We start from the raw sequence: 25,421 nt of genomic DNA, 5'->3' as shown, positions 1-25,421 counted from the left end.
AAATACTATTGTTATTATTATTATTTAAAATGTAATAAAACAGAAAAGTTGGTTAAATATAAAAGCAGTTTGCTTATGTTGTTAAAGAAAGGCTAGATTTGACATTAATAGATGCCACAGATCTTCAAAACCTGACACAAAGCATGAAAAAATAGACATCTCCGAAAACGTTGGAGCATTTTTGCAAATATGTGATGTCTTGATAAATCGAACAAATGTTTGAACTTTAAACAGCTACATTCTCGGCTGAAAATATCTTAAAAGTTTATTTTGTGACCCAGAAAAAGTAATATTTAAAGGTTTTTTAGCTGCGCTCCTCCGCCATTGCCGCGCTTACAAGTACACATGCTCCGACAACCGCGGCCGACAAATGCGATCCTCCTTTTCCCCAGACTACCCTTTCTGGGTCACAAAATAACCTTTTAAGATATTTTCAGGCGAGAATGTAGCTGTGTAATGCTCAAATATCTACTTAATTTATCAAAATATCACATATTTGCAAAAGTGCTTCCACGTTTTCGGAGAGCTCTGTTATCCACCAGCGGGATAGCTGAGCGGGAGGTCAAGGCTTGATAGAGTCCGCGAGCACAGCTAACTCGTGGCGTATCGTTTTCAACCCCCCTACGATCTTTTGCTACTCAGGTTAAACACGATATATATAGCTACTTAGTTATGGCTATGGATTGAAACTACACCCCACCCCTAACAGCTGCACCTCCCGAAGAATTTTGTCTGGGCTCTTATCTCACTTTTTTATTTCAAACAATCAACGGAAAATTTTACTGACATAGTTTTATGTAAGGTTTTTAAGGCTGTGGTTTTAATTTTTAAGTAACACGAGCCCAGCGGTGTTAGCCTAGCAGCACCGCTTTGCTAACACTAACTAGCTAGCAAGATTATAAACCTGGTGCTAAACTAAGAGAAGCTACAAAATCAGTTTGAATAAGAGTAAACATTTATTCACCAAGTCAGTGTATCAGGTAAATATCCACAGCAATGACAACAATAATATCTTGAGCTGACGCTTCTCCAGGTTTACTCACGAAAATTTTATTGGCAAGGTCTGAAACATTTAAGCCTAAACTAGGGCTGCGCTTTCACCACATCACACAATGTGATAACAGCCCAAAACTTTGCTGATCCTAACTGTATACTGAAGATTGAGGCCTTTTTGTTAAATGTAAGTACCTTAAATCTATAACCAAGCAGTTTGAGTACATCAGGGTTGTATTGAGATACTTTATTAATCCCAGAGGAAACGATGAGGTCACAGTTGCTCCAAGGCAGTAAAAACAAACTAACACACTACATAAAACTGTGACAAAGTGGTAGGCTTGAACTTATTCACCACTTGTCCCTTAAAAATATTTCTAATTTATTTCATGTTATTTTACAGTTGGTTATAATGCTTTAGTCTAGACATTGCTGGTGTAACTTTGCTCTACATACCATCCTCAGTTTGTTTGTAGTAGCATCATATTACAGTTTACAGCCATGCATACGCTTTTAAAACAAATACTACCCAAAATAAATTTAAGTAGCCCGAATAAAAAAGAAAGCAATTTTTTTATGTTTTGTTTCCATTACAATATTATACATTAAAGTATAATATTGCAATGGAAACAAAAATTAATTTAAAAAATTGTTAAAATAAAAATCACAACAACTGTATAAAAATTACAACCATCAACTCAAATACTTGGTTCTAATTGAACAGAAATTTCTATGAACTTGTAAGAACTGTGTAGAACATGAATCAGTCTGTGTCAGATCCTGAATCTGAAATTTCCACTGAAGTCACGGGTAAGAAGTAAGTGGAACCAAGATCTAGGCTATTTGCTTTTTGAAGTTTGCAAAGACTGCTAAATTTTGCCAGTGGTAGTTCACTCTTTGCAATATAGCACGCTGTTCTAAACAGATTTTTCATGAGTTCTTGTTGTGCTTGGTTTATTTTTAGTATGTGTTTTGCTGTTTGTTCTGGGAAAGATACTGCAGACTGGGCAATAATGCATTTCTTGCATTTCTCATGGGTTCTGATGGGGTCTTTCTTAAAATTACTGGTCCCAGTAACAAAGGCGCTTGTCGACTCAGAAATCAAATGAAACTCACAACACACCTGGCAGAACATCGTGTTATTTAGCTCGTCATATTCCAGCCACAGAAATTCTTTTGTCCATGAAACCATAAAGCTGCGCTTTCTTTTTGCCTCATAGTCTGATTTGTCATAACTTTTCCGTTTTGTGGTAGGCTTTTCTTTGGCTGCCCCTTCTTCACCCTGACCTGTCTTATTTAGCTGAGCAGAACTAAAATACCAGCGTAAATCCTGCTGCTTTTACACACGTACTTACATAACGGTCAGCGATTCTTTGCGCACTCAACCTCTCACATATTTAAGCTTGCTGCGAGAGATTTCACTTGTCGCGTTTGATTAATAAGCTAATGAGTGATAAGACGAAGTCAGAGGAATTGGTGCGCAATTAATCATCACTCACCAATCAGTGCTGCTGCTCTCTACACACCTTTCGCACGATCGCAAAATGAAAGTGAAAGCAAAACACAAGCGCAAATTCAAACGCGATTTCAATATGTCACATGTTGACAGTGGCTCATCGATGCCAATGACATAATTACTCAGCTACATTGGCGAAAGAATGCAAAAGCATAGACATATATTTTCCTTCCTACGATAGCCCGACGGGCAGGGCTGAGTTAGATTTTGGTAGCCTGACTGGAGAAATCGCTAGCCCGACGTCCCGGGGCTAGTGATTTTGCTAGCCGTGTGATATCTTCGATTGCATCCCTGGATACAACCAAATGAAGGGTTTTTCCTTTTGTGTAGTATTGTTTATTTTCCTTAAAGTAAGCTTTTGAGTTGAACTGTATGCAGTGTTTTACTTTTCAAACCATTTACCTGTATTATTGAGTTTGTCAATTGGATGGTACCGGTCCGTGAGTCGTTTGGTACTGGGCCGCGAGAGTTGAGGCTCAGGTGTGAAAGTTATGGTTTTCAGGGTTTTATCGGTTTTCAGCGTTATTTTGTTATCATTTTTATCATTAACTCGGTTTTCCTGGGTCTTTTCACGTGTGTTATCAATAAATTTTTCGGTACCGGTACTGCTTTTATTTTGTTGTATTTATCTATGACACCTTAACGGCCGGTCTGTGAAAATATTGTCGGGCATTCAGGAAGTGGTTCAAACTTTGCCGCGAGCTATGACAGCAATATAAACCCCTCTTGTGGAGCAAGACCAGGTGAGCCATCAAATGCCATGATAATACAGCATGCTGTAATGTTACTAAATGATATAACAATTAGTGATGGGATTTCCGGCTCTTTTTAGAGAACCGGCTCTTTCGGCTCCGAACCGGCTCTTCAGGTTGTTTTGTTGTTTAATTAATTTATTATTAACAATAATATAAAATTATGCACAAAAGGAATTACTAATGTAAAAAAAAAGTGGTTTTATTTATATATGTTTATATATAAATATATGCGGTGGCCCCTAGAGACAAAACACGTACAAACTCCAAAACACATTTCTAGCATGAACTGAACTTCCAAAAACAGGGCTACTGTTAAGGGTTCAAATATTGAGAGGGATATAGGAGGAATTCCAAAATAACAACACTGATCCGGCTGGGTGGAGTCAAACGATGATTTTAATGAACACACGTGTGGGAGATGAACACTGTACGCAGACAGCATCGATCTCACTCGAACAATACACTAACAGTTATTTTATATCATCAGGGACATTTATGACGCCCCCTCATGCATCATCACATGCATAAGTTTCAAAACCACAAATGTTCTGTTGACAACTTGTGACACAATAAAAAGAACATCATCTCCGTCTGCACGGCAGGTGCTTCCTGTCGCTGCCGGACGCCCGCTTATCGTCTGGAACATCAGCAGCAGTTCTGCAACAAACTGTTCTTTTGCAGGCACAATTTTGTAGTCACAAACAAAATATGATTAACCTCTCACCTATAAATGAGTCTATCTAGTGTGTGTGTGTCAACCTGAAATGCACTCAGTTTCACCTCTCACCTCACCAGCAAAACCTTGTAACCTTTCCACCAGACCAGAGGCTCATCGTTATGTGTAATAACCTAACTGAAACTATATCTGTAATATGTTGAATAAATGTTTTAATCAAGAACCTCTACTAAAAGCGTAATCAAAAGATATGAGTGAATAAAATACAATAATGAATAACCTGGTTATTCAAATAGCATCCTCCCAACAGCTCCTCAAAGTAACTCACACTTAGACTCTGCTTTAGTTTCACTTTCACAAGCACGCTCTGCAAAAGCCTGCGCTTCCTGTCTACTTTGGCACAGAGTGTACTCAGAGTTAGGCCTTTCTTTTATAATGCAATGTAATCTACATATAAACATTTAAGATTATGAAAAGCATTCAAAAGCATTTAAGATTATATATTTAACTCAACAGTTTAACGTGGTTATAACTGCACCTGTAATAAAGGCTAATTGGGTGCCAATATGTTTAAACATCTGAATACAATATCAATGCTGTAGATTTTATTATTAATGTTATTAATGCAATGGTAATGATGATGACCTTGAACAATAGCAGTAAAATATTTCTCTGATCTCCACACTACCTAGATCACTTAAATTACACAACTGAAAGCATGAAAGCGTTTGTATATTGTTTGTGTATTTATACACAAGCATTCATATATAGTCAAATAATTTTTTTAAATCTGGTTGTTGGTACTTGCTGGCTTGTGTAGCCACTAGGTAACAAAGCTCAACACTGCCCCCTAGCATCCTGAAGTACTTCTGTTGTCTTTTGTACGTGATTTGAAGTTTGTACGTGCTTTGTCTGTAGCGGCCACCGTAAATATACTTTTATTTATTCACTCCACATAAAATGTAATAAATAAATCATATAATACAAAAACCAACTATTCACATTTCAACTTTTAACTATTTAAATTTTCAGCTTTTTCCTTTTACAAATGTAAAGTGAAACAACACAAAACACTGCAAACCACAACACAATTAAACATAAATTATTATGTGAAAACAAAAAGAAGATGCACATTCTCTGTCATATGGACCTGCATGAATAAACTTTCTGAATCCTTTATCATCTGCAACTGAAAATAGTTGTGGATGATTACTATATCTTTCTAATGTGACGGTGTTGTCCCTGGTCTATTCCTGTGCTACTCAGGCTACGTCCACACGTACCCGGGTATTTTTGAAAACGCAGATTTTTCTATGCGCTTGCGCCTTTTGTCCACACGTAAACGGCGTTTTCGGTCACTGAAAACAGAGATTTTTAAAAACTCCGGCCAGGGTGGATATTTTTAAAAACTCAATTTTGGAATTAACGTGTGGACGAGAAAAACAGAGAAAACAGAGAAAACGCAGCGTCAAAGGTGTGTGCATTTTTTGACGTCACACTGTGCGCTACGTTATTGTTTTGGTGAAATTAATTTCTACAATGGCGGACGAAGACAAAATACTGTTACTGTTAATTTTACTCTCTGCAGTGTTTAAATGCTTACATATACACACACACAGTTACTGTCCCTCCACACATACGACTCAGTTCTGCTTCTATGCCTCATCTTTGTTTACTTTTTCCCACCCAGGCTTATTGCCTTCTGATTGGCCAACATTTCTACACGGATAGGAATATAGCGCCACCTGCTGCTTCGGCATGTTCCTAGCAGCGTTTTCCTTCATTTTTGGCTTTTATGTGTGGACGGGATTTTTTTTATAAATGAAAACGGAAAATCTTCGTTTTCAAAAATACCCGTGTACGTGTGGACGTAGCCTCAGTGTAACTACCGCCTCTCCCCCCTCTTCCAAGCGTAAAGCACAAGGCTCGCATGCTGAGTGAAGCGGAAAAAAGTTAGAGAGAGAGAGGGTAAGAGAAAGAAAAAAAACCCCACGGCTCGCGATAAGGAGCCGGCTCGCGTCGTTCACGTCAAAGATCCAGCTCTAAGAGCCATTTCGTTTGCAACCGACCCATCACTAATAACAACATTATACAACTGTAATAAGTTATGTGTGTGATATTTATATTTGTGCTTTCCTCAGGAGAACAATCTCAAATAGATGAAGACCTGGTTAGCATGGTGATTGAGGACTCCCAGCCATTTAGCATTGTGGAGGACAAAGGATTTAAAAGATTTGTTAAATCATTAAATCCTAGCTATGTTCTCCCCACTAAAAAAGTCATAAAAGCAGTGAAAATGTAGTTTTTACAGAATAAAATGTGGGCAGGACTGAGGCCTCAGTGTGTAGCTGTCCATACCTCAACGTTACAAAAGCACAACCACTGTCCACACCCCAACCACACCTCACCTCACAGTAAATGATCATTTCCATTTTAAGCATTTCCAAATAATCATTTTCCTGCCAGAATACATTACAGCCAATATCCTGATCAAATTTGAAATCAGGTAAGGTTTGGGGCTCTCATGGACCTATTTATGGCTGATATTTTTATGTTTATCAACCATCAAAGCAAAAGCAGAAGGACAGTGTCAAAGCTTTTAAAATAGACACTACAGAACAAAAAACAAGAGACTAGAGCCTATCAGGAAAACTAGTGAGTGGACCTCTGATTAAAGAATTTCTACCAAACTACAACTGCAGCTGAACAAATGAGCTGTTGGTGGAACTTTACACTCTGAAATATTGAAAGATTTAAAGGATGAGACAGCTCAGCACAGCATGTTATTAACTTCACACATGAAGTGGTTCAGTCCAGTCAGACTTCAGTTTTGCAGTCACCGTCCACATCCTGCTTCTTTGACTGGTCGTCACGGTAACTCTGGACTTTCCTCCAACGAATCCTGAAGTCTGTCAGTCCTTTTGACAGCATGAGGCCTGACAGCTGGACAAAATGTGCAGATGATGAAAAACATGAAGCATAGTTTGAACTTGTGTCAAGTTTGTGTTTGTGACTGAACTGCTGACCTGCTGTGAAACCTGCTGCTGGATCTCTGTGCTGTGCATGTCTGCCTCTGACTGAAGCTTCATTTTCAGCACTGTTTGCTTTCTCCCTGCTAAAAATGAACCACATATAAAAACACAAACATTAGTGTTTTACATGATGACAGGATCTTACAGTGTTTGCATTCTGGACCTCACCTTTGAAACAGAAAAAAGAGGTTTTGCTGCCACAGTTGAGATCTCCCCATTGCCCTGTCGTTAATATAAATACTCCACAGTATTCAACTGAATTATAATTACTAGGCTCAGAAGGGAACCAGTTAGTGAATGTGGAGGTTGTGTTATCAGACCAGAAGGACCAGGGATCCCTGTAGAGGCCAATCCACACATACTGAACCCCTGATCCATTCAAAGTGAGCGTGATGTTGGATTTCTCCTCTTTGCTTCTTATACTGGTCAGGTCTGTGTGGTATGTCCTGCAGTATGACTGAGCCGCTGACCAGGAGCGGCTCTCCATCACTAAGATGTAACTTGTACTGCTGGCTGTGAACGAATAAAAAGGATGAATTTTCAAACACACATTCTGAATCTCATAAAATCGTAGGAAAACTAGGGCAACAAATCATTTTTCCTACCATCATAACACAGGAAAGGGTAAGAATCTCCACAGGGTCTATCATTCATCTGTGTTTGTCCCTGAACAGCCACACAGTATTCATTTGCATATGCACAGTCTGGTTGGCCGTTAGCCCAGATCAAAAATTCATGTGTACTACCAACATAAAAAAGTTTTCCCTCCATGGACCACTTCCAGCTGTAACGGTCATTATAGAGCCCTGTCCAAACCCAAGCATTAATCCTTGGTGTAATTGAGAGAAGCAGTTGGTTGATGTTGCTGTTGTAGATGGTGACCAAGTCAGTGAAGTGTTCTCTGCAGTAACTCTGAGCTTCAGTCCAGGTCATCGGCTGGTTCACAAAGTGGTATTCTCTGGAGTGGGGAGGAAGAGTGGAAAGTCCTCCTGAGAAAAATAAAACAAAGGTTTTTATTGCAGAAACTGTGCTCCTGGGTGAATCACTGAAAAAGACAAATTTAAAAAAATAAAAATTACAACCATTTAAATAGTCAAACTATATGGAGACTAACCAGAGGTGAGAAGTTACAAAGTAACTTACAAACATAAAAGACAGCCCTGTGCTGTGTTTATCACCAGGGCTTACCCCACACTGTCACCAAATCGCTTGCTCATACGGGGTCATGTGATTATTGGGTTTTTGTCTGTATGTATTATTGTAGGGTCTACTTTACAATATAAAGCACACTGACAACAGAAAATAGAGCATTTTTAATTCTCTTCTCTGCTTTGTGTTCAAGCGACCTAGCCAGAAACATTTCTTTCAACCTTACCCCCTCACCCACCATGTGGGTTCATGTGTGTGTGTGTATGTGTGCACCTGTCCCGATAACAACTCGCTCATGTGAGTTCTAGGTTCACTTGAGTTCATATGGTTTTAATTTAATCAAACAATTATGTTTTAATTAAACTTTAATTGGTCTCTCACCAACCAGTTATACACACTTATGCCACTGCAGCTTCTCTAGCATCTGATTGGTTGCCGTGCAAAGTAAGTCAAAACAGGTTGATCCTAGATAATTGATTGCTTGTGTGGACTTGGGGCAGCCAGGTATCCCAGAATGCATTTCAAATCACAGGTAGCAATGGTGGTGGCATAAAGTTTTAAAGTACCCTGTTGTCTGTCACCAACTACACTTTTAATAGTGTTTTAGCCGTGAATGTAGTGGCGTAATCTTCACATGTCTGGTCAGGTTGTCAACATAGAACATGTTTGCAAAAGTGCTCCGATGTTTTCAGAGATGTCACTATCTCCGCTAACAGTCAGCTGACAGAGTGTACCGAGCTCACAGCCCCGGTGTTCCAGCTTAACAGTTTTTTTTGTTTTTTGTTTTTTATACTTTAACCAGTTTGTTTACATATTCCACTCTTGTTCCACATGTTGCATTCGCAGATCCTTATTTCACCGAACGATCGTCTCTTTCCGACTCGTCTTGTGTTTCTGTGTTTCTGTGACATAAAAATCGAGAAGAAAACTAATACTGCTCATGAATGAGACTAAAGGCAGGAAGGTGTCTTTAAAACTAAACATGTTATTTCCGCAGTGTCAGCTGTTTAATTCACAGCTGCTTATGCAGTAACCATGGTAACCACGGACTCTGTGTGTGTATTCATTTGGTAAATTATTTTTAAAAAAAGAAAAGTTATTATACTTGATTCTAATCTGCTGCTGAGTCTCTCACGCTGATGAAAATGCAGATAACACAGATCACGAACACCTGTTCAACCAATCAATTTCATTCCACTTTGACCTGTGACAAACTGACGCGTTCATCTCTGTTACAACGTCTCTGGAATAGTTGACAGTAATAGGGAAGATTGTCATTAAAATAATATTTATGTGACCCGTGAATTCATAGATGACCGTTAGATTAGTTTGATGCTGCCAACACTTTCATGTGACCCAGCTGTGAAACTCAGAGAGCTGAAGATATCGTGGATATGCTGAGCTCACTCCGTGGTGTACAGGGCCGTTTACCCTCAAGATTATTATTCACAATAAAAATATTAGCCGAACATCATGAAGTCCGTATGTGTTTCATAGTGTCGAACAACCTTTGTACAGTTAAACCTAGCAGTTACTACCTGACGGAAACACCAACGTTATTTCTTTTAATAACGTTTATGCATGTATAAGGAGTTCACGCTGATTATTAAACAAAAATATCTTCTAAAAGAAATGGCCATCAGGCCAAAGCAATGGTTTCATTGGTTTTGACTCGATCAGCGGTAACCCCGCCTCCTGAGTTCGATGGGAGAGGCTGACAAACGACTCACGGACCCGAGGCCCGGGGGTTGGGGAACGCTGGTCTAAACCAGTGGTTCCCAAACTTAAACTTTTTTTGCTAGGCCCCCCTTTGTTTTACAAGAAAAATGTTCGTATTCATATTCAGGGATGCTTCATCTCCTGATTTGCATTTGTGTGGGTGCTGCTAGCACTTGGACACTGCTAGCATAATCTGTCAATTATGCTAGCAGTGTCCAAGTGTTTTTTTTCCTTTTCATACCGCGCCCCCCCCTGCAATGGCTCTGTGCCCCCCTAGGGGGCGGGCCCCACACTTTGGGAAGCTCTGGACTAAACCAATCAGAGATGGTCAGGGGCGGGACTGCGCTCTGTGTTTACATCTTTTTTGCGCTAGATTCTGATGCTGCAGGTTTTGTCTCTCTCCAACCAAAATTCACTGAACAAGCAGCAAAAGAAGATCCAAACTACGCTTCACATTTGATAAACATCGTCATTAATTCCCTCTTACTTTTGCTGTTTTGCTTCCACCATGATAAAATCACACTTCATGCACAGCTCTCTCTCTGTGTACTTTAAGAACAGTTTCCTATCTCTGTTTTTTGAATTATTCGCTTGCTTATTACCCAGCAGTTTACCGTTGTTTACAGTGCTATCGGCCACTGTCTTTCTTCTTTTTTTTTTACTTAAATGACCTCGGATAAGAAAGCCTAATTTCTGCTGCTCAATACTGAAGAAATTTAAACTTTTTAAAATTATGCAAAATTGCAAAAAGCTTGGCTGTCTCTAATTAAACCTCTGTAACTTTGCTCTGCTTCACTTCAGCAGCATGGTAATGTTCATATATTGATTCATGGTTTTCTTCAGTTTTTGATCTACTGCAGAATATTTTTAAGGTTATCTGCTATAAAAAGCCAGGCCAGGAAAATCTCCTTCATGTTTTTCTGTGTTTTATCCTCAGTTACTTTGACACACAGGAAACTGCTGTGATGCTCACACCTCTGATGAAGTTTCACAAGTGTCAGTACTGATAAATGATCAGAATTATAATATTTCTGACTGTCTGAGGCAAAATTGAACCGGAATCGAATGGATTACAGAAATCAGTGATGATACCCAGCCCTAGTGAGTAGCCTAAGCCCAACAGAAGTGGCTGTAGCTGTGGGTAATAAGAAAAGATGAAAAGAACTATTGATTACTTTTTTTGTTAAGGTCTGATCCACCTGAAATTCATAGCCAGTGCTCTGACACGGAGCCATCAACCTCTGAACGTTGAAAAAGCACAGTAAAGCCAGAAAACATTATATGCAGCAATAAATGCACTGCTCAAATGTCCTTTCTCCACCCTGCTTTTCAGCGGCAGGCACCAGCAAACCGGTCGTCAGAGGAGGCTGATGTGATGATTAAGTTTAAGTTTAACATTGTCTACAATATTGCCAAAAAGTGCCAAAGCACTCTGGTGATGGTCAGAGGGGCCGATGGCGTGATATGGCAGCCTCGCTTCTGTCAGTCTGCTCCATGGCAGCTGTGGCTACAACTGTAGCTGCCTCCACCAGTGTGTGAATGTGAGAGTGAATGAATAGTAGAACTGTACTGTACTGCTTTTGAGGTTCTCGTGCTATATAAATGCAATCCATTATTATTATTATTATTATTATTATTATTATTATTATTATTATTATTATTATTATTATTATTATTATTAAAGCACAAGCACTTTTTAAGTAACTTCTCTTTCTTGTAGATCTGTGCTCCAAATAAAGATCTTTGTGTTGACAAGATTGTTAGTTGATCATTTACGAATTAATGTTGTCTGTATGGACAACAATTTTCCCCTGCAAAAAAGTGAACACATAAAACTGCGGCGTTAAGCAATGCGGTTGAAAAATTTGGGTGCACTTAACTTTTGTGCTGGTGCGCCTAAGAAAAGAAGTTAGATGCACCAGTGCAACTGTGGCAAAAAGTTCGTCTAGAGCCCTGAGAGATCTTAATTACTTTGTTGTTCATGTTCCATTATTTTTTCCCCCTTAATAATAAAGATCTTCCTTTTAGAAACTGCATTTTGTGTTTACTTGTGCTATCTTTGTCTAAAATTTAAATTAGTTTGATGATGTGAAACACTTAAGTGTGATAAACATAAAAATAGAAAATCGGAGAGAACGCAAACAATATTTTATACCACTGTAAGATCCAGTCTATTTTGGCATCTTGATACAACATCGTGATAAAACTCTCCTCTTTAATCTGGGCTTAGGACCAGCACCAGCAATACATCAGGATGTGGTTAATATCAGTAATTTTTAGAATGAGGAGAAAAACAACTAGAAGCAGAAACATATTGATCCCCAATGAAGCAGCCAAAACATGAAGTTTGTTAGATTTATTATTACAAAATTAAACCCCGAAAATTTTCAATAAATCAAAAATCTAAATGTGAAAAAATAAAGAACTTATTCATTTAAAATGAATGCAGGTATTGTGGTATCAGAAAATGCAGATTTTCTCTGTCCTCGTGTTAAATGTGTTAATAAATATCTCATTTAAAAAATTATCATGTAATCTGATTACCCAAATGACATCAGTTTATCTCATTATGATCATGGACTATAGTTCAAATGTTTAAAATATTAAAATCACTGACCTGAGAGCAGCAGGATGAGCAGTAAACAGGTTTCTTCCATTCTTGGCATCTGTACAACAGATATAGTCATCATGATTATTATTGTACCATAATTATTATCACCAATTTTAACATTCATTATCTCCAGTAAAACACGTTGTTCTTATAATAGGTTTCTTAGTATCAAGTTTGGTGCAGATGTCTAAATTAATTATATGCAATACTGTTTGAATATTTAAAATCTATAATTTAGAGATCTTTAGTCTTGACACAATTGGACACCCAATACGTGTCTATTTCAAAATGTTTAAATCAGAGTAATAAATTAATAATGACTTACCTGACAACGTATCTTTTCATCTGCTGATTAAAGCTGATGTTCAAAGAGTTTTTTCCTTTGTTCTTCACACATATTTTACTGTCAAATAAGGCCACCTGAAGGGAGTGAGCTTTCTGCAGAATTTGGGTGTCCCTATTTGAAACACAAATACAAGTTTACTTTCTGACAACAGGATGAGACACTTTTCTGGGCCTGAGGACAGTGGATTTTATTTTATCTTTTTAATGTTGCTTCTGTTCTTTCTACAGGAATGTACAATGTAATAAATACATTCACCAACAATCAACTGACCAACAATGATCATGTGACCCTACCAATGTTGCCCTAAAACGAAAATGATAGGCCTCAGGGCTTAAAGAAACATGTGAAGGTGACCAAAAGGTGACTCTGTCTCATCATAATGCAAATCATTAGGAAAATCAAGTTATTTCCATTTGTTTCCTAGTAAACTAAGCTTGTACAAGTTCTAGGAACAGACAACATAGGTCAGGGGTGTCCAACTCCAGGCCTCGAGGGCTGGTGTCCTGCAGGTTTTAGATGTGTCCTTGATCCAACACTGATTTAAATGGTTAAATGACATCCTCAACATGCCTTGAAGTTCTCCATATGATTAAAGTTCAGCCTGATTAATATAAATGTCACTGATAGTTGCTAATATATTGGAAAACCAAAATACTTACAACAGCAGAAGTGCTGGTCCCGAGCCTCAAAGACAGTAAGAAGCAAGCAGAGGGAGTACACACAGAACATTTTTTAGAAGCTGATTTGATCCTTAATGGCTGTGCAATCCTTTTAACTTACAACACAGAAGGTCAATGTAGACCCCATACAACCAAATTAGACTTACACATACAGTGTTAAAAACACCATCTACTACTGTCTGAATGTGTGGTATCGGCACGGTCACTTTAGGCCTGAAGAGATATGTGTTTGAAAAAAGACCACCTAATTTAAATATAATCATTACATGCTTGTTAAAAGTTAACTTCCAATATATAAAGTTTCTAATAAGCAAAATGACCAGATCTAACATATGGCAGGGATTATATGTAACACAATGTTTCTTATGATTTAACTGTGGAAGTTAACTGAATTCTTTAGAAGGACAAACTGTATTACTTTATTCTCAAGTATAAGGCCAACCTAGACTTTAACCATTTAACAGGCCACTAATCTGGATTATAGCTTTCACAACAAAACTTGTTTTTAAACACATTTTTTAACAAAATAAATACTATTGTTATTATTATTATTTAAAATGTAATAAAACAGAAAAGTTGGTTAAATATAAAAGCAGTTTGCTTATGTTGTTAAAGAAAGGCTAGATTTGACATTAATAGATGCCACAGATCTTCAAAACCTGACACAAAGCATGAAAAAATAGACATCTCCGAAAACGTTGGAGCATTTTTGCAAATATGTGATGTCTTGATAAATCGAACAAATGTTTGAACTTTAAACAGCTACATTCTCGGCTGAAAATATCTTAAAAGTTTATTTTGTGACCCAGAAAAAGTAATATTTAAAGGTTTTTTAGCTGCGCTCCTCCGCCATTGCCGCGCTTACAAGTACACATGCTCCGACAACCGCGGCCGACAAATGCGATCCTCCTTTTCCCCAGACTACCCTTTCTGGGTCACAAAATAACCTTTTAAGATATTTTCAGGCGAGAATGTAGCTGTGTAATGCTCAAATATCTACTTAATTTATCAAAATATCACATATTTGCAAAAGTGCTTCCACGTTTTCGGAGAGCTCTGTTATCCACCAGCGGGATAGCTGAGCGGGAGGTCAAGGCTTGATAGAGTCCGCGAGCACAGCTAACTCGTGGCGTATCGTTTTCAACCCCCCTACGATCTTTTGCTACTCAGGTTAAACACGATATATATAGCTACTTAGTTATGGCTATGGATTGAAACTACACCCCACCCCTAACAGCTGCACCTCCCGAAGAATTTTGTCTGGGCTCTTATCTCACTTTTTTATTTCAAACAATCAACGGAAAATTTTACTGACATAGTTTTATGTAAGGTTTTTAAGGCTGTGGTTTTAATTTTTAAGTAACACGAGCCCAGCGGTGTTAGCCTAGCAGCACCGCTTTGCTAACACTAACTAGCTAGCAAGATTATAAACCTGGTGCTAAACTAAGAGAAGCTACAAAATCAGTTTGAATAAGAGTAAACATTTATTCACCAAGTCAGTGTATCAGGTAAATATCCACAGCAATGACAACAATAATATCTTGAGCTGACGCTTCTCCAGGTTTACTCACGAAAATTTTATTGGCAAGGTCTGAAACATTTAAGCCTAAACTAGGGCTGCGCTTTCACCACATCACACAATGTGATAACAGCCCAAAACTTTGCTGATCCTAACTGTATACTGAAGATTGAGGCCTTTTTGTTAAATGTAAGTACCTTAAATCTATAACCAAGCAGTTTGAGTACATCAGGGTTGTATTGAGATACTTTATTAATCCCAGAGGAAACGATGAGGTCACAGTTGCTCCAAGGCAGTAAAAACAAACTAACACACTACATAAAACTGTGACAAAGTGGTAGGCTTGAACTTATTCACCACTTGTCCCTTAAAAATATTTCTAATTTATTTCATGTTATTTTACAGTTGGTTATAATGCTTTAGTCTAGACATTGCTGGTGTAACTTTGCTCTACATACCATCCTCAGTTTGTTTGTAGTAGCATCATATTACAGTTTACAGCCATGCATACGCTTTTAAAACAAATACTACCCAAAATAAATTTAAGTAGCCCGAATAAAAAAGAAAGCAATTTTTTTATGTTTTGTTTCCATTACAATATTATACATTAAAGTATAATATTGCAATGGAAACAAAAATTAATTTAAAAAATTGTTAAAATAAAAATCACAACAACTGTATAAAAATTACAACCATCAACTCAAATACTTGGTTCTAATTGAACAGAAATTTCTATGAACTTGTAAGAACTGTGTAGAACATGAATCAGTCTGTGTCAGATCCTGAATCTGAAATTTCCACTGAAGTCACGGGTAAGAAGTAAGTGGAACCAAGATCTAGGCTATTTGCTTTTTGAAGTTTGCAAAGACTGCTAAATTTTGCCAGTGGTAGTTCACTCTTTGCAATATAGCACGCTGTTCTAAACAGATTTTTCATGAGTTCTTGTTGTGCTTGGTTTATTTTTAGTATGTGTTTTGCTGTTTGTTCTGGGAAAGATACTGCAGACTGGGCAATAATGCATTTCTTGCATTTCTCATGGGTTCTGATGGGGTCTTTCTTAAAATTACTGGTCCCAGTAACAAAGGCGCTTGTCGACTCAGAAATCAAATGAAACTCACAACACACCTGGCAGAACATCGTGTTATTTAGCTCGTCATATTCCAGCCACAGAAATTCTTTTGTCCATGAAACCATAAAGCTGCGCTTTCTTTTTGCCTCATAGTCTGATTTGTCATAACTTTTCCGTTTTGTGGTAGGCTTTTCTTTGGCTGCCCCTTCTTCACCCTGACCTGTCTTATTTAGCTGAGCAGAACTAAAATACCAGCGTAAATCCTGCTGCTTTTACACACGTACTTACATAACGGTCAGCGATTCTTTGCGCACTCAACCTCTCACATATTTAAGCTTGCTGCGAGAGATTTCACTTGTCGCGTTTGATTAATAAGCTAATGAGTGATAAGACGAAGTCAGAGGAATTGGTGCGCAATTAATCATCACTCACCAATCAGTGCTGCTGCTCTCTACACACCTTTCGCACGATCGCAAAATGAAAGTGAAAGCAAAACACAAGCGCAAATTCAAACGCGATTTCAATATGTCACATGTTGACAGTGGCTCATCGATGCCAATGACATAATTACTCAGCTACATTGGCGAAAGAATGCAAAAGCATAGACATATATTTTCCTTCCTACGATAGCCCGACGGGCAGGGCTGAGTTAGATTTTGGTAGCCTGACTGGAGAAATCGCTAGCCCGACGTCCCGGGGCTAGTGATTTTGCTAGCCGTGTGATATCTTCGATTGCATCCCTGGATACAACCAAATGAAGGGTTTTTCCTTTTGTGTAGTATTGTTTATTTTCCTTAAAGTAAGCTTTTGAGTTGAACTGTATGCAGTGTTTTACTTTTCAAACCATTTACCTGTATTATTGAGTTTGTCAATTGGATGGTACCGGTCCGTGAGTCGTTTGGTACTGGGCCGCGAGAGTTGAGGCTCAGGTGTGAAAGTTATGGTTTTCAGGGTTTTATCGGTTTTCAGCGTTATTTTGTTATCATTTTTATCATTAACTCGGTTTTCCTGGGTCTTTTCACGTGTGTTATCAATAAATTTTTCGGTACCGGTACTGCTTTTATTTTGTTGTATTTATCTATGACACCTTAACGGCCGGTCTGTGAAAATATTGTCGGGCATTCAGGAAGTGGTTCAAACTTTGCCGCGAGCTATGACAGCAATATAAACCCCTCTTGTGGAGCAAGACCAGGTGAGCCATCAAATGCCATGATAATACAGCATGCTGTAATGTTACTAAATGATATAACAATTAGTGATGGGATTTCCGGCTCTTTTTAGAGAACCGGCTCTTTCGGCTCCGAACCGGCTCTTCAGGTTGTTTTGTTGTTTAATTAATTTATTATTAACAATAATATAAAATTATGCACAAAAGGAATTACTAATGTAAAAAAAAAGTGGTTTTATTTATATATGTTTATATATAAATATATGCGGTGGCCCCTAGAGACAAAACACGTACAAACTCCAAAACACATTTCTAGCATGAACTGAACTTCCAAAAACAGGGCTACTGTTAAGGGTTCAAATATTGAGAGGGATATAGGAGGAATTCCAAAATAACAACACTGATCCGGCTGGGTGGAGTCAAACGATGATTTTAATGAACACACGTGTGGGAGATGAACACTGTACGCAGACAGCATCGATCTCACTCGAACAATACACTAACAGTTATTTTATATCATCAGGGACATTTATGACGCCCCCTCATGCATCATCACATGCATAAGTTTCAAAACCACAAATGTTCTGTTGACAACTTGTGACACAATAAAAAGAACATCATCTCCGTCTGCACGGCAGGTGCTTCCTGTCGCTGCCGGACGCCCGCTTATTGTCTGGAACATCAGCAGCAGTTCTGCAACAAACTGTTCTTTTGCAGGCACAATTTTGTAGTCACAAACAAAATATGATTAACCTCTCACCTATAAATGAGTCTATCTAGTGTGTGTGTGTCAACCTGAAATGCACTCAGTTTCACCTCTCACCTCACCAGCAAAACCTTGTAACCTTTCCACCAGACCAGAGGCTCATCGTTATGTGTAATAACCTAACTGAAACTATATCTGTAATATGTTGAATAAATGTTTTAATCAAGAACCTCTACTAAAAGCGTAATCAAAAGATATGAGTGAATAAAATACAATAATGAATAACCTGGTTATTCAAATAGCATCCTCCCAACAGCTCCTCAAAGTAACTCACACTTAGACTCTGCTTTAGTTTCACTTTCACAAGCACGCTCTGCAAAAGCCTGCGCTTCCTGTCTACTTTGGCACAGAGTGTACTCAGAGTTAGGCCTTTCTTTTATAATGCAATGTAATCTACATATAAACATTTAAGATTATGAAAAGCATTCAAAAGCATTTAAGATTATATATTTAACTCAACAGTTTAACGTGGTTATAACTGCACCTGTAATAAAGGCTAATTGGGTGCCAATATGTTTAAACATCTGAATACAATATCAATGCTGTAGATTTTATTATTAATGTTATTAATGCAATGGTAATGATGATGACCTTGAACAATAGCAGTAAAATATTTCTCTGATCTCCACACTACCTAGATCACTTAAATTACACAACTGAAAGCATGAAAGCGTTTGTATATTGTTTGTGTATTTATACACAAGCATTCATATATAGTCAAATAATTTTTTTAAATCTGGTTGTTGGTACTTGCTGGCTTGTGTAGCCACTAGGTAACAAAGCTCAACACTGCCCCCTAGCATCCTGAAGTACTTCTGTTGTCTTTTGTACGTGATTTGAAGTTTGTACGTGCTTTGTCTGTAGCGGCCACCGTAAATATACTTTTATTTATTCACTCCACATAAAATGTAATAAATAAATCATATAATACAAAAACCAACTATTCACATTTCAACTTTTAACTATTTAAATTTTCAGCTTTTTCCTTTTACAAATGTAAAGTGAAACAACACAAAACACTGCAAACCACAACACAATTAAACATAAATTATTATGTGAAAACAAAAAGAAGATGCACATTCTCTGTCATATGGACCTGCATGAATAAACTTTCTGAATCCTTTATCATCTGCAACTGAAAATAGTTGTGGATGATTACTATACCTTTCTAATGTGACGGTGTTGTCCCTGGTCTATTCCTGTGCTACTCAGGCTACGTCCACACGTACCCGGGTATTTTTGAAAACGCAGATTTTTCTATGCGCTTGCGCCTTTTGTCCACACGTAAACGGCGTTTTCGGTCACTGAAAACAGAGATTTTTAAAAACTCCGGCCAGGGTGGATATTTTTAAAAACTCAATTTTGGAATTAACGTGTGGACGAGAAAAACAGAGAAAACAGAGAATACGCAGCGTCAAAGGTGTGTGCATTTTTTGACGTCACACTGTGCGCTACGTTATTGTTTTGGTGAAATTAATTTCTACAATGGCGGACGAAGACAAAATACTGTTACTGTTAATTTTACTCTCTGCAGTGTTTAAATGCTTACATATACACACACACAGTTACTGTCCCTCCACACATACGACTCAGTTCTGCTTCTATGCCCCATCTTTGTTTACTTTTTCCCACCCAGGCTTATTGCCTTCTGATTGGCCAACATTTCTACACGGATAGGAATATAGCGCCACCTGCTGCTTCGGCATGTTCCTAGCAGCGTTTTCCTTCATTTTTGGCTTTTATGTGTGGACGGGATTTTTTTTATAAATGAAAACGGAAAATCTTCGTTTTCAAAAATACCCGTGTACGTGTGGACGTAGCCTCAGTGTAACTACCGCCTCTCCCCCCTCTTCCAAGCGTAAAGCACAAGGCTCGCATGCTGAGTGAAGCGGAAAAAAGTGAGAGAGAGAGAGGGTAAGAGAAAGAAAAAAAACCCCACGGCTCGCGATAAGGAGCCGGCTCGCGTCGTTCACGTCAAAGATCCAGCTCTAAGAGCCATTTCGTTTGCAACCGACCCATCACTAATAACAACATTATACAACTGTAATAAGTTATGTGTGTGATATTTATATTTGTGCTTTCCTCAGGAGAACAATCTCAAATAGATGAAGACCTGGTTAGCATGGTGATTGAGGACTCCCAGCCATTTAGCATTGTGGAGGACAAAGGATTTAAAAGATTTGTTAAATCATTAAATCCTAGCTATGTTCTCCCCACTAAAAAAGTCATAAAAGCAGTGAAAATGTAGTTTTTACAGAATAAAATGTGGGCAGGACTGAGGCCTCAGTGTGTAGCTGTCCATACCTCAACGTTACAAAAGCACAACCACTGTCCACACCCCAACCACACCTCACCTCACAGTAAATGATCATTTCCATTTTAAGCATTTCCAAATAATCATTTTCCTGCCAGAATACATTACAGCCAATATCCTGATCAAATTTGAAATCAGGTAAGGTTTGGGGCTCTCATGGACCTATTTATGGCTGATATTTTTATGTTTATCAACCATCAAAGCAAAAGCAGAAGGACAGTGTCAAAGCTTTTAAAATAGACACTACAGAACAAAAAACAAGAGACTAGAGCCTATCAGGAAAACTAGTGAGTGGACCTCTGATTAAAGAATTTCTACCAAACTACAACTGCAGCTGAACAAATGAGCTGTTGGTGGAACTTTACACTCTGAAATATTGAAAGATTTAAAGGATGAGACAGCTCAGCACAGCATGTTATTAACTTCACACATGAAGTGGTTCAGTCCAGTCAGACTTCAGTTTTGCAGTCACCGTCCACATCCTGCTTCTTTGACTGGTCGTCACGGTAACTCTGGACTTTCCTCCAACGAATCCTGAAGTCTGTCAGTCCTTTTGACAGCATGAGGCCTGACAGCTGGACAAAATGTGCAGATGATGAAAAACATGAAGCATAGTTTGAACTTGTGTCAAGTTTGTGTTTGTGACTGAACTGCTGACCTGCTGTGAAACCTGCTGCTGGATCTCTGTGCTGTGCATGTCTGCCTCTGACTGAAGCTTCATTTTCAGCACTGTTTGCTTTCTCCCTGCTAAAAATGAACCACATATAAAAACACAAACATTAGTGTTTTACATGATGACAGGATCTTACAGTGTTTGCATTCTGGACCTCACCTTTGAAACAGAAAAAAGAGGTTTTGCTGCCACAGTTGAGATCTCCCCATTGCCCTGTCGTTAATATAAATACTCCACAGTATTCAACTGAATTATAATTACTAGGCTCAGAAGGGAACCAGTTAGTGAATGTGGAGGTTGTGTTATCAGACCAGAAGGACCAGGGATCCCTGTAGAGACCAATCCACACATACTGAACCCCTGATCCATTCAAAGTGAGCGTGATGTTGGATTTCTCCTCTTTGCTTCTTATACTGGTCAGGTCTGTGTGGTATGTCCTGCAGTATGACTGAGCCGCTGACCAGGAGCGGCTCTCCATCACTAAGATGTAACTTGTACTGCTGGCTGTGAACGAATAAAAAGGATGAATTTTCAAACACACATTCTGAATCTCATAAAATCGTAGGAAAACTAGGGCAACAAATCATTTTTCCTACCATCATAACACAGGAAAGGGTAAGAATCTCCACAGGGTCTATCATTCATCTGTGTTTGTCCCTGAACAGCCACACAGTATTCATTTGCATATGCACAGTCTGGTTGGCCGTTAGCCCAGATCAAAAATTCATGTGTACTACCAACATAAAAAGGTTTTCCCTCCATGGACCACTTCCAGCTGTAACGGTCATTATAGAGCCCTGTCCAAACCCAAGCATTAATCCTTGGTGTAATTGAGAGAAGCAGTTGGTTGATGTTGCTGTTGTAGATGGTGACCAAGTCAGTGAAGTGTTCTCTGCAGTAACTCTGAGCTTCAGTCCAGGTCATCGGCTGGTTCACAAAGTGGTATTCTCTGGAGTGGGGAGGAAGAGTGGAAAGTCCTCCTGAGAAAAATAAAACAAAGGTTTTTATTGCAGAAACTGTGCTCCTGGGTGAATCACTGAAAAAGACAAATTTAAAAAAATAAAAATTACAACCATTTAAATAGTCAAACTATATGGAGACTAACCAGAGGTGAGAAGTTACAAAGTAACTTACAAACATAAAAGACAGCCCTGTGCTGTGTTTATCACCAGGGCTTACCCCACACTGTCACCAAATCGCTTGCTCATACGGGGTCATGTGATTATTGGGTTTTTGTCTGTATGCATTATTGTAGGGTCTACTTTACAATATAAAGCACACTGACAACAGAAAATAGAGCATTTTTAATTCTCTTCTCTGCTTTGTGTTCAAGCGACCTAGCCAGAAACATTTCTTTCAACCTTACCCCCTCACCCACCATGTGGGTTCATGTGTGTGTGTGTATGTGTGCACCTGTCCCGATAACAAGCTCGCTCATGTGAGTTCTAGGTTCACTTGAGTTCATATGGTTTTAATTTAATCAAACAATTATGTTTTAATTAAACTTTAATTGGTCTCTCACCAACCAGTTATACACACATTATGCCACTGCAGCTTCTCTAAGCATCTGATTGGTTGCCGTGCAAGTAGTCAAAACAGGTTGATCCTAGATAATTGATTGCTTGTGTGGACTTGGGGCAGCCAGGTATCCCAGAATGCATTTCAAATCACAGGTAGCAATGGTGGTGGCATAAAGTTTTAAAGTACCCTGTTGTCTGTCACCAACTACACTTTTAATAGTGTTTTAGCCGCTGAATGTAGTGGCGTAATCTTCACATGTCTGGTCAGGTTGTCAACATAGAACATGTTTGCAAAAGTGCTCCGATGTTTTCAGAGATGTCACTATCTCCGCTAATCAGTCAGCTGACAGAGTAGTACCGAGCTCACAGCCCCGGTGTTCCAGCTTAACAGTTTTTTTTGTTTTTTGTTTTTTATACTTTAACCAGTTTGTTTACATATTCCACTCTTGTTCCACATGTTGCATTCGCAGATCCTTATTTCACCGAACGATCGTCTCTTTCCGACTCGTCTTGTGTCTCTGTGTTTCTGTGACATAAAAATCGAGAAGAAAACTAATACTGCTCATGAATGAGACTAAAGGCAGGAAGGTGTCTTTAAAACTAAACATGTTATTTCCACAGTGTCAGCTGTTTAATTCACAGCTGCTTATGCAGTAACCATGGTAACCACGGACTCTGTGTGTGTATTCATTTGGTAAATTATTTTTAAAAAAAGAAAAGTTATTATACTTGATTCTAATCTGCTGCTGAGTCTCTCACGCTGATGAAAATGCAGATAACACAGATCACGAACACCTGTTCAACCAATCAATTTCATTCCACTTTGACCTGTGACAAACTGACGCGTTCATCTCTGTTACAACGTCTCTGGAATAGTTGACAGTAATAGGGAAGATTTTCATTAAAATAATATTGATGTAACCCGTGAATTCATAGATGACCGTTGGATTAGTTTGATGCTGCCAACACTTTCATGTGATCCAGCTGTGAAACTCAGAGAGCTGAAGATATCGTGGATATGCTGAGCTCGCTCCGTGGTGTACAGGGCCGTTTACCCTCAAGATTATTATTCACAATAAAAATATTAGCCGAACATCATGAAGTCCGTATGTGTTTCATAGTGTCGAACAACCTTTGTACAGTTAAACCTAGCAGTTACTACCTGACGGAAACACCAACGTTATTTCTTTTAATAACGTTTATGCATGTATACACAGGTCACGCTGATTATTAAACAAAAATACCTTCTAAAAGAAATGGCCATCAGGCCAAAGCAATGGTTTCATTGGTTTTGACTCGATCAACGGTAACCCCGCCTCCTGAGTTTGATGGGAGAGGCTGACAAACGACTCACGGACCCGAGGCCCCGGGGTTGGGGACCGCTGGTCTAAACCAGTGGTTCCCAAACTTAAACTTTTTTTGCTAGGTCCCCCTTTGTTTTACAAGAAAAATGTTCGTATTCATATTCAGGGATGCTTCATCTCCTGCTTTGCATTTGTGTGGGTGCTGCTAGCACTTGGACACTGCTAGCATAATCTGTCAATTATGCTAGCAGTGTCCAAGTGTTTTTTTTCCTCACCGCGCTCCCCCTGCAATGGCTCTGTGCCCCCCTAGGGGGCGGGCCCCACACTTTGGGAAGCTCTGGACTAAACCAATCAGAGATGGTCAGGGGTGGGACTGCGCTCTGTGTTTACATCTTTTTTGTGCTAGATTCTGATGCTGCAGGTTTTGTCTCTCTCCAACCAAAATTCACTGAACAAGCAGCAAAAGAAGATCCAAACTACGCTTCACATTTGATAAACATCGTCATTAATTCCCTCTTACTTTTGCTGTTTTGCTTCCACCATGATAAAATCACACTTCATGCACAGCTCTCTCTCTGTGTACTTTAAGAACAGTTTCCTATCTCTGTTTTTTGAATTATTCGCTTGCTTATTACCCAGCAGTTTACCGTTGTTTACAGTGCTATCGTCCACTGTCTTTCTTCTTTTTTTTTTACTTAAATGACCTCGGATAAGAAAGCCTAATTTCTGCTGCTCAATACTGAAGAAATTTAAACTTTTTAAAATTATGCAAAATTGCAAAAAGCTTGGCTGTCTCTAATTAAACCTCTGTAACTTTGCTCTGCTTCACTTCAGCAGCATGGTAATGTTCATATATTGATTCATGGTTTTCTTCAGTTTTTGATCTACTGCAGAATATTTTTAAGGTTATCTGCTATAAAAAGCCAGGCCAGGAAAATCTCCTTCATGTTTTTCTGTGTTTTATCCTCAGTTACTTTGACACACAGGAAACTGCTGTGATGCTCACACCTCTGATGAAGTTTCACAAGTGTGAATGGATTACAGAAATCAGTGATGATACCCAGCCCTAGTGAGTAGCCTAAGCCCAACAGAAGTGGATGTAGCTGTGGGTAATAAGAAAAGATGAAAAGAACTATTGATAACTTTTTTTGTTAAGGTCTGATCCATCTGAAATTCATAGCCAGTGCTCTGACACGGAGCCATCAACCTCTGAACGTTGAAAAAGCACAGTAAAGCCAGAAAACATTATATGCAGCAACAAATGCACTGCTCAAATGTCCTTTCTCCACCCTGCTTTTCAGCGGCAGGCACCAGCAAACCGGTCGTCAGAGGAGGCTGATGTGATGATTAAGTTTAAGTTTAACATTGTCTACAATATTGCCAAAAAGTGCCAAAGCACTCTGGTGATGGTCAGAGGGGCCGATGGCGTGATATGGCAGCCTCGCTTCTGTCAGTCTGCTCCAGGGCAGCTGTGGCTACAACTGTAGCTGCCTCCACCAGTGTGTGAATGTGAGAGTGAATGAATAGTAGAACTGTACTGTACTGCTTTTGAGGTTCTCGTGCTATATAAATGCAATCTATTATTATTATTATTATTATTATTATTATTAT

The 25,421-nt window shown here is 38.7% G+C and overlaps 3 protein-coding genes across 3 annotated transcripts in view; 1 reads left to right on the top strand and 2 right to left on the bottom strand.

Annotated features, from left to right (window-relative positions):
• Window positions 1-25,421, top strand: part of LOC146521164 (protein NLRC3-like) — a 482,659-nt gene that overhangs the window by 191,576 nt on the left and 265,662 nt on the right. The window lies entirely within an intron of this gene.
• LOC146521182 (C-type lectin lectoxin-Lio3-like) lies at window positions 5,871-13,399 on the bottom strand. The gene is made up of 4 exons (XM_085154608.1): window positions 12,458-13,399; window positions 7,141-7,961; window positions 6,967-7,055; window positions 5,871-6,883 (listed from the first exon to the last, which is right to left on the bottom strand). Exons 2-4 carry the CDS (start codon window positions 7,457-7,459, stop codon window positions 6,758-6,760), a joined length of 534 nt encoding a protein of 177 aa, XP_085010734.1. The 5' UTR covers window positions 7,460-7,961; window positions 12,458-13,399; the 3' UTR covers window positions 5,871-6,757.
• Window positions 18,684-21,543, bottom strand: LOC146521181 (C-type lectin lectoxin-Lio3-like). The gene is made up of 3 exons (XM_085154607.1): window positions 21,146-21,543; window positions 20,972-21,060; window positions 18,684-20,888 (listed from the first exon to the last, which is right to left on the bottom strand). The coding sequence occupies exons 1-3, from the start codon at window positions 21,462-21,464 to the stop codon at window positions 20,763-20,765; spliced, it is 534 nt and encodes a 177-aa protein (XP_085010733.1). The 5' UTR covers window positions 21,465-21,543; the 3' UTR covers window positions 18,684-20,762.

The sequence above is a fragment of the Neolamprologus multifasciatus genome, chromosome 3, assembly GCF_963576455.1.
Source record: "Neolamprologus multifasciatus chromosome 3, fNeoMul1.2, whole genome shotgun sequence".
Classification (NCBI taxonomy): Eukaryota; Metazoa; Chordata; class Actinopteri; order Cichliformes; family Cichlidae; genus Neolamprologus; species Neolamprologus multifasciatus.
The sequence above is the reverse complement of the archived record's forward strand: the minus strand, read 5'-3'. Positions and strand labels throughout refer to the sequence as shown.